The sequence below is a fragment of the Lathyrus oleraceus genome, chromosome 7, assembly GCF_024323335.1.
Source record: "Lathyrus oleraceus cultivar Zhongwan6 chromosome 7, CAAS_Psat_ZW6_1.0, whole genome shotgun sequence".
Lineage (NCBI taxonomy): Eukaryota > Viridiplantae > Streptophyta > Magnoliopsida > Fabales > Fabaceae > Lathyrus > Lathyrus oleraceus.
Window position 1 is genome coordinate 303,764,007 of NC_066585.1, and position 10,719 is coordinate 303,774,725.

Consider the following 10,719-nt stretch of genomic DNA (forward strand, 5'->3'; position numbering starts at 1 on the left):
CACAAATGACACAAAGTACTTATTTCCTCTAAGTGAAGATACTTCATATGGTCCACATACATTAGAATGCACTACTCCTAAAGCATGTTTTGCTCTTGGAGCCACTTCTGATGCAAATGGCCATCTAGGTTGCCTGCCTTTCATGCATATCTCACATGACGTATCAGGCTTCACAATCATAGGAATGCCATATAACAACTTCTTAGAAGTTAGATTCCCTAAGTTTATGAAGTTAAGATGCCACAACTCACTGTCACCTTAAGCACCTTCAACACTAAGACATTTAGTTTTAGCTGTTTCTACATTCACCTTGAATGTTGTGTTTTTTCCCTCTTCAGATTGCATAATCAGCTTTTGATCAGAATCATATAACTCTAAGATATTGTCCTTCATAGTAACTGATAAATCTTTCTCAATTAGATGACTTACACTTATCAGATTGCTTTTCATGCCAAGAATATATCAAACATCCTTGATTAGAACAATTTTTCCATTCTTCACTCTGACCTTGACATTTCCCATTCCTTCAGCATTCAGATACTTATCATCAACATATCTGATCTTTATCCTATTTCTAGAGTCAAAATTAATCAACCATTGTTTGTTTTCAATTAGGTGATTTAAGCAGCTAGTGTGCATATACCACCAGTCTAACAAATATCACCATCAGATTCAAAAGCCATCATTAGCACATATTCATCATCAAACTCTCCTATGGCTATGTTTGCTTATTCTGATTTCCTTTTCTTGTTTGACCAATAGTCAGCAGCAAAGTGGTCAAACTTCTTACAACAGTAGCATTAACCAATCTTCTTGTCAAACTTCTCCTTTCCCTTATGATGTTTCTTCTCATCAGAGTTGGAGACTTTAGACTTCTTATAACCACCACCATGTCTCTTTTTGGCCTCTGACTAAGATTGCTTCTGATTCTTCTTACCAGAAGATGCTTTCAAAGCCTGTTCTACCTCTCTTTCAGAGTTTCTCTCAGTCATGCGCAAGTCTTGTGCGTCTAGACTACTCTGCAACTCTTCAATTCTAATGGTGCTAAGGTCCTTAGACTGTTCAATTGCTACAATAATGTAATCAAACTGAGGAATAAGTGATCTCAATACCTTTCAATGATTAGTTGTTCAGAGAGGGTCTCTCCACAAGATTTCATCTTATTTGTGATCAGAATCACTATGGAGATGTAATCAGGTACCTTTTCATTGTTCTTCATGTTGAGATTCTAATAATGCTTATGTAGAGACTAAAGCTTCGACCTCTTCACTGATGCATCACCACCATAGCCCGTTCACCGTTGTTGAATCAACGATCTTCTCAAACACATTCATATCCACACACTGATGGATATAAAACAAAGCCTTATGATCCTTCTTCCTCATTTCTCTATGCATGTTTCTTTGTGCTTCAGTTGCATTCGTCGTCATTGATGAGATCAAGAACATCTTGAGCGTCAAACAACACACGCATCTGAATCATCCACCGACTCCGATTTTTCCATCAAAGACTCGAACCATTGTGTTCAAGCTACCGTTTTGCCGTTCATCTTTGCTCTTTTGCAAATTCACTCAAATCTCACTAACACTCGTGTTTCCCAATCCCTCAGAATCAAAAAATGTGATTCTATTTCGATTTCAAACTTCAATTCGTTGTGAATTTCAGAAATGAAATGAATCGCACACGCCTCACATACACTCGTGTTTCCCGATCTGAATCTGAATGGAAACTCTAGATACCAATTGTGGGAGCACAAAGTTGAAGATGAAGAAGACGATGAAAGAGAGAGAAAACAAATCTATAACTAACTTTTTTTCTAATTGAAAAAAGAACATTTACAGTGAAGAGTTTGTTACAACTCAAATTGAATTTGGTTTATATACTATCAGAACCTAATAAATAAAATTCTAATCCAAACTCTAAATGAAAATGAAATGAATCTGAAGTACAACCAACAAAAACTAAAAAAAATAAAAATAAATAGATCAAAATTGATATATATATATATATATATATATATATATATATATATATATATGTTGACGATCAATATTCACCTATGTTCATATTAAATATCAGTTGACTGACCATAGGTGAGAACTCCTGTACAGTAACAGCTTGATGAACAGATATATGGCAAACACAGTTTTCAAATTTCAGAACCAAACAATGATGTTTCTTCCAACACACTTACATTAATAACAGCAAAAAAACTCTAACAGTACATTTTATATTTTTATTGACTTAATTTTCTGAACAACAACAAAACACAGGTTATAAATTAGGAATACAAATTATTAACGCAATTACTTCATTGTACCTAAGATACTAATCTAGTTGCGTACACTCTTTCTCATAATTCCTTATTTTCTGCTTTATATAAAATGGACAAATGGGCTTAAACTTCACCCACTCTTTTGTGTCGGTTTTTATATTTCTTCTCTATAAATATAAATCCCTGTTTAATTTTTTCTTCACACACTAATTTTATTTGTTTTGCAACTACAATGGAGGTTGGAAGTGTCCTCAATTTTCTTCAAGACAAGAGTATTTTAATCACAGGTGCTACTGGGTTTCTTGCTAAAAGTATGTTCCTTTTTTATCCCTTTTCTTTCTATGTTTCTTGTACCTTAAAAATTGTACAATGATTTATTGTACTTATGTTTGGTTTTTCACTACAGTTTTGTTGGAGAAGATATTGAGAGTTCAACCAAATGTTAAGAAGGTTTATCTTCTTTTAAGAGCTCAAGATACAAAATCTGCAACTCACCGCTTTCAGAATGAGGTACAAGTTTTGAAACACATATTTATGGAGAAATTAATTATCACAAATATTGTTTTGTACTTTTCTTTCATTTTCTCTTTTGTTTGAATTTTGAGACATGTTTGTAGACTGCATGTAATAGTAACAAAGTTTTAAATATCAGCGGTCCCATAAAGACTTTCAGAGATTTCTGTTAATACGGATGTTGCAATATTAATTAAAGTCATCTGAAAATAAACTATAATTAATTTTTTATCATAAACATGACAAAGAACAATATCGATATCAAACATCTTTGTCTTTGTCATTTTTGCATGAATGGAGTATCTTTTTAAAGCTTGATCATGACATTTATCATGTCTTTATGCTATCCATATTTTTAAAGTGTTTTACTTCTCCAAATAACTAATATAAATTTATATAATAGTTTAAATATATTAATTATTAAATAAACTTCAAAAATACTTTTATACTAAAGATTAGAGAGTATATTTATTAGACTTAGTAAAATATTTATTTTCCATTTCCTAACAAAAGTTTGTCTTAAATTTTCTATTAAAAAAATCTGCTTTATTTTTTTTCTCTAAAATTTCCATTTCATTTCATTTTGGGCGCATTATATAATATTGATTTGTATATGTCATGAGAGAGTTTAAAAGTTAGGTTAAGAATTCATTATATGAGTTGATTTATAAACTCATCTAAAAGAACGGTGATATATAATGTTCATTTATGAAGTTTCTCAAATAATTTAGGTGTGTGATAGAAATGTAGATAATTTATTAGTTAAATTTATTTTATTGATAGTTATAATATTTAATTGAAATGAAATTAAGTATGTTCGAATACGAAACATCACAATTATTTATTTTAATAAAATTAATTTGATAAGATTGTTACTCTCTATATTTATTTAAAATTTATTTAAAAATCTCATCGTAAATAAAACCTGTCTTAAATATAAATGTTATTTAAGTTTTTTAAATTTTTTAATTATTCTATCAAATATATCTTTAATTAAATTTATAAAAATTAATTATCAAAATCACTTTATAATAAATAACTAAGTATTATTATTTTTTTCAATCATTGATGGTGGTCTAACACATTTATTTTCTCATCATACATGTCATATAAATCATGATAATTAACTAAACTCGAAGCTAACTATAAATGTGAATTTTGTGTGTAGATAATTGGGAAAGAGTTGTTTAAATTGCTAAAGGAAAATATGGGTGCAAATTTTTCTACATTTCTTTCGGAAAAGTTGACTCTGGTTCCTGGTGATATTTCTCTTGAAAACTTGGGTTTAGAAGATTCTATTCTAAAGGAAGAAATTTACAATCAAACGGATGTTATAATTAACTTAGCTGCAAATACCAACTTTGATGAAAGGTATATAAAACACTATAGACTTTTTATATATTATTTTTCCAAATTATAATTTTATTTTTCACTTTGTGATTTCACCCTTTTACAGATATGATTTATCTTTGGGTCTAAATACACTTGGAGCTAAGTATGTTATCAACTTTGCCAAAAAATGTGGTAAACTCAAGGTTCTTGTGCATGTATCAACAGGTTAGTATCAATCCCATAAGTTAGTAAAAACAATTAATGTGTTGGTGAATGTTTTATCTCATGTTTAAACCTTATTAGTTTTTGTATTTAGATTAGGATTGACAGACAAACACCCTACTATTTAAAAATCTATAAAAAAAATAGGACAGAGTAGGACATCTGTAATTAAATATGCAAATCTAAAATTTTTGTCTGCTTTACGAAAAAAATGAAGAAAGAACGACCTTTACACCTTAAAATTAAAAATCATAATAATTTTTGTTAATGTTAGTGACCAAAAAATAGACCAGACCTATTAGATGAGATGACGCGTGCCTAAGACATTTATTCAATATGCAACAAATAAGGGTAAAATGAGCATGTAAACTGGTCGGGTCTGTTTTGATATATCTAGTTGAGGTTGAGGCAGTTCATAAATGGACCTCGTACAAGTAGATGATCCTTACAAATAGACAATAAGATCGATTCTCTTCGAATTAATCAGTGTTATGATTGGATATCGGATTTAAAAAAAGAAAGTTGTTTTATAATAATTTTTCACTTGAATAATTAATTTCAGCCTATGTATGTGGAGAGGGAGAAGGGCTTATATTAGAGGCACCATATCATATGGGCCAGTCATTAAATGGTGTGACTGGATTAGACATTGATGCTGAAGAAAGAATAGTGAGAGACAAATTGAGTGAGCTACAACAGATGGGAGCTAAAGAGGCTGAAATTAAAATAGCCATGAAGAATTTGGGTCTTAGCAGGTTTGTCAAATATTAATTTAATTATCTTTTTAATTTAATTAATATTTATATTTATTCGTTAAAATTTATCATTTAAAAATATATATGACTGACCTATTTTCTTGGCTATATGTATAATATAATTATAGAAAAGGGATGATACACTGAACGAATGACGACCATGCATTCTGTCAAATCAAACTAAAAATTTTAAAATACTGATATAATATGGTAAAATGATATATTTTTATTGGATGACAGTGTAAAACTATTTTACACTGTTAATGCATCACCATTAAACCCATATAATTAAGAATTTAATTGATATTCACTGACAATGTAAAGATTTTTTACACAATATGTTAATCACAATGATTGATTTATTTAAAATGTTTGACTTTTATTTTAACAATTTAAAAAGTAATACAAACAGATGATTGTGATGCATTGATAGTGTAAATTTTTTTACACCGACAATACATAACAATTAATCTCTATAATTAATTATGACCTATTTATTAGTTAGACATACACTTGAATCTTTTATGATCCACGTGTTTATCTTTAAATTGTTTCCTTTGTATGTGACATGATAAAGGAAATAAATGCCATTGCAAACCACTAAATATTGCATAATGATTTTTATTTAGGATCTACATAAATATGTGGGACTTTGGTTTAATATAATTAAAACGAATGGCACATTAATCAGACATTTTCCTTAGAAAAGTAAACAGAGTGACCTAGAAATTTGGCAAGTGGGATGAACATCATTTATTATTATACAACTTAATTTAATATATATGTTTTAGTCTCTTATCTTAACTTTTATTTTAATTATTTAATAAAAAAACTTATAAATTAGTCTCTTATCTTTTCTTTTGTTATTTAATTTAATCTCTTAAGTCAATTTTTGACAAAAAAAACATAAAATTCAATGATCGTGACAACAAGTCTATTGGTATAAATCTGAATAAATATATGTGGTTAAAACTTGTACATTATTTAAATTGCAGAAGTTTTCTTTTTAACATCCGAAAATTCTGTAGTTTAAATAATGTGTTAGTTTTTAATTACATAGGTTGATCAGATTTGTACCAATGATCTTACTATCAAGCTACATCATTAGAAGTTAAATGTTTTTTTTTGACGGAAAGGATCAAATGAAATAACACAAATGAAGTTAAGGGACTAATAACATTTTTTAATTAAAGAATTAAAATAAAATATCATATTAAATTAAAGGAATTGATGATTACTTATACCTAAATATTTAAATAAAAATATATAGAGACATGAGCAATAATATAATCAAATCAAATCTAACACTTAAAAAATACATTAGAACCAAAAATGTAATGTTGGCTTCATAGTATTATTAAGGATTTGAAAAAAATGTTAACTTTAATTTATATCTATAAAATACATTAGAACCAAAAATGTAATATTGGTTTCATAGTATTATTAGGATTTGAAAAAATGTTAACTTTAATATCTATAAATTCGTTTTTTCTTGAAACACTATTATAGCTTGGTTTAACTCCATTAATGTTGGATAGCTACTACTATATTTTGTAGATTGAGTTATTAGTAACATAAGAGAAGTAGGTAATTAATCGACACATGCATTGCCTTTGCTATATTAAATATTTTGAATTTATTCTCACCAAACATGACCAACATCTAGCTTCTACATAAATTTATAATCAATTATTGCAATGATTATACAAATTTATACATATTCAATACCAATATTCATAATAAACTCAAAAACAATATTTAAAAAGATTTTAAAATTGAGTTATTTATAAGGTGGTCTTAAAGTTTTGAAGATTTTTTTTTTAAATTAGTGTAAATTTTAATTATAATAAAATAAATAAAAAATCTATTTTATCACGATTTAATCGTAATAAATATTTATATAATTTAATCTCAATTTTAAAATACGAGTTCGGTTGGTTAATCAAAAGAAATAATTTACTTAAATCAGGGCAAAGTTATATGGATGGCCAAACACATATGTATTCACAAAGGCTATGGGAGAAATGCTTGTGGGACAGTTGAAAGGAAATTTGTCAGTTGTTATTCTTCGTCCTGCCATTGTCACAAGTACATTCAAAGAACCTTTCCCTGGTTGGTCTGAAGGTGTAAGGTAAATTTTCAAACCTAATCTCATTTTGAAGCACACATGCACCTGAAAAAAAGATGTGTATATGTCAGTGTTGATGTCTGAAACAGACATTAACATTAGGTTTAACGACGCGTCAGAGTGTCAGTGTCTTGTGTTTCTGATGTCCGTGTTTCATAGTTTGTACTTCATTTTATTACCGGTGTTTTTGTTAACCACAGGACGATCGATAGTTTAGCCTTAGCTTATGGCAAAGGAAAATTAACATGCTTCCTTGGAGACCTTAATGCAATTGTTGATGTGGTAAAGTTCTTAATTATTCATCCTTAATCATAATTTATTTATTTATTCATTAATTTTTTTTCTAATCCTGTTTTAATAATCAGATTCCAGCTGACATGGTGGTGAATGCAATGCTTGTTGCCATTGTTGCTCATGCAAATCATTCTAATTGTGAAAGTATATATCATGTTGGTTCCTCTGTTAGAAAACCTCTTATATATAGTGATCTTCAAGAGTTTGGATTTCGACATTTCACTGCGAAACCGTTGATTAACAAAGATGGAAAGGATGTTAAAGTTGGCAAAGTTACTGTGTTTAATAACATGGATAGCTTCAGAAGATTCATGTTCATTCGCTACATTCTTATGTTAAAGGTTAATTTCTACCTTTTTTCGATTTGTTTATAATCGCTAACATGACTTTAAATTACGGTCTCGGTTAATCGGCGACCCTGCAAATCATGGGAAAGTGTAGTTGATAAGCTCAAATTGTTTATTCGTGGAATAAATCAGGTCCAATATGTTTTTGCGAGTTGAATTAAGATTTTAGGTCTACACTCTCTATCATGTACTCTCTATCATGTCCGCTCTGCTCCGCCATTTTTTTTATAGACGTAGACATTAATATGAATTTTTACGATCTTTATACTTCAGGTTTCGGGTCTATCAGACCCGTCCGTCTGCCCCTCCCTCATTTTTATTTGAGACTGGATAAGGTTTTAGATTTGCATCCAGTTCCATTTTTTTCAAACTTTTATAGGACGGACATGCCTGTTTGTACCCCTAATTGCGGCCTCAATTTAGGTTTCGCAAGTTTATACCATGGTCACTAACAAGTAGCTTTTCCATTTGACAGGGACTTGAACTAGCTAATACTGCATTTTGTCAGTATTTCCAAGGGACATATCTTGATCTCAAAAGGAAGATTCAAATTGTGAATCGCTTGGTCGACCTTTACAAGCCTTACTTATTCTTCAAGGGCGTGTAAGTTTTATCCGATTTACTATAATCTTAATGAATATTTCAATATATCGCGATAAAATATGGCCGATGAAGTTGTAACCGCGGTTACACGCAACTTCCAAACATGTTACATTACATTATCACTCTTAATCAGATTTGTAGCGTTGAGTTAGTCCTCACTCGCATATAACTTACGCGCTTAACAAAAGAATCTTTTTGACATGCAGATTCGATGACATGAACACAGAGAAGTTGAGAATAGCAGCAAGAGAACGTGAAGTGGAGACAGATTTGTTTTACTTTGATCCCAAAGTCATCAATTGGAATGATTATTTCTTGAACATTCACCTCCCTTGTGTGGCTAAATATATTTTCAAGTGATACTAAGTAAAGTGATGAGATACATATATAATAATATTATATATCTATATATACATCTTTAAGATATGTTTGGTGAAACATGTAATTTTTAAGCTCAAATTTGTGCTGGAATAGTTACATTACAGTTGTGTTATTTATTTGTTGCTTATTTGTATTATCCAATATCATATTATGTTACTTCTTTCTACTATAGTATTGTTTTCTAAAAACAAACTTGTACAAGGGATACATGTTCATTCAACAACGATATGTAACATCACAATAAATTCAAACTTTCAGTACAAGTTCCTTTTTTTTTAAATGGATTAGAGATTACATGAATGAGATTCGACCACCATTGATAATAAATACATAGGACCGGAAATTATCTACTATAATGAACTCTACTTAGAGGCATTCAATAAAATTGGAACCATAAACAAAAGATTTGGATGACCTCAACTCAAGAATGACACAAATACAAAAAATGTTAATACTATTCAAATTTGGTTCTGCAACTATCCTTAAGTTTTGATGATAAAAAAATATAAAAAAAACAATTTTTTCCTTGATAGTTTATTGAGTGTGCAGACTATGAACCAACTAGAAGCTAGGTAATGCATAATCTGAACAAGTCAGAAGCTGAGTAAAGACAAATCTTAATAAGCCAGCTCTTGATTAGAGCAAGTCTTAACAAGGCAAGACGTTGGACAAAATTGATCAAATCAGACTCTAAACTTTGGTCATAGAGAAACTCTGGATATAAGAGATTATGAACCTTGGACATCATCTAAATATGAACAAAAGTGATCACTTAAAGAGTTCTAAAGATTATTGTCAACTCTGGTTTCACCACTCAACGATTTTGAAGTAGACATCTCAGATGCACTCTGATTCATTCAAGTCTCATTCTCATTAGACTCTGTAGTCTATTCTCAAGGCTCTGAACTCTAAACATGCTTTAAATCTCTCGTATGCAAAGCCAATATTTTAGAGTGATAGAATGGATGAAATAGTCTTTGTGAATAATATAAGTTAAGCTTCAAATCAAAAGGAATGTATTGTAAACGACTATAAAATATTTTCTCTCCTATACCCTTGATTTACGATTGAACATACATACTCTACAACTGTGGTGTACTATTGAAGAAGTTTTCAATTCTATCCTCTAACGATATGATTTTTTCTTCTATAAAGAGGGGTCAAAGGAATTGTGGAATGATGAATAACAAAAATATATAAAAAACTTTCGCGCAAATCATCTTCATGAAAGAGAAAATAGAAGAAACACTTTGAGCTTCATTTCAAATATTCTTAAGTGTAATTCCTGAATTTCATTGTGTCTATTCTACATAGTAATAAGCATCTTTGTAAATACAAATATCTTATTTAACAATTGATTTTCCTTGAGGGACTTATGTATAGTTATAATTCTCAAGAAGTCATTGACAGTTATTCTTTGAATATTAATTCCTTGAGAGATTAGGTTATAGTCAGAATTCTCAAGAAGTCTTAGACAGGTTATCTTTCAGTATAATATTGGATTAAGTCGATATTGAGAAGGAAAATGAATCAAGTGGGTGGACTGGACGTAGCTTTTGTAACGGCAAACCAGGATAAAAAACTTGTGTTGTTTATCTTTGTCTTATCTTTCTTGTATGAGTTCTTTGGTTGCAAAAAGTTTTAAATCTAGAATCTCAATTCAAGCCCCCATTGCTTATATTTCTTTATCCTTCAGTTTAAACAACATCCAGCTTCATCATATTTCACGTGTCATACCAGATGTCTGACATATCCTAGTTGACATTAAGAAATAACTTACTCTTCAAATTTGTCCTCCATCGCTTCAAATTCTCATTCTCCTTCCTCCTCATTTGACAATAGTTTGACTAAATCATCCATCTTATTCTT

The 10,719-nt window shown here is 29.7% G+C and overlaps 1 protein-coding gene across 1 annotated transcript; it reads left to right on the forward strand.

The window, feature by feature from the left end:
- The first annotated feature begins 2,353 nt into the window (after positions 1-2,353).
- LOC127100559 (alcohol-forming fatty acyl-CoA reductase) lies at positions 2,354-9,021 on the forward strand. Its single transcript, XM_051037786.1, has 10 exons — positions 2,354-2,586; positions 2,682-2,785; positions 3,957-4,159; positions 4,245-4,345; positions 4,905-5,097; positions 7,067-7,228; positions 7,426-7,507; positions 7,591-7,860; positions 8,342-8,469; positions 8,676-9,021. The coding sequence occupies exons 1-10, from the start codon at positions 2,508-2,510 to the stop codon at positions 8,827-8,829; spliced, it is 1,476 nt and encodes a 491-aa protein (XP_050893743.1). The 5' UTR covers positions 2,354-2,507; the 3' UTR covers positions 8,830-9,021.
- Positions 9,022-10,719: the final 1,698 nt, after the last annotated feature.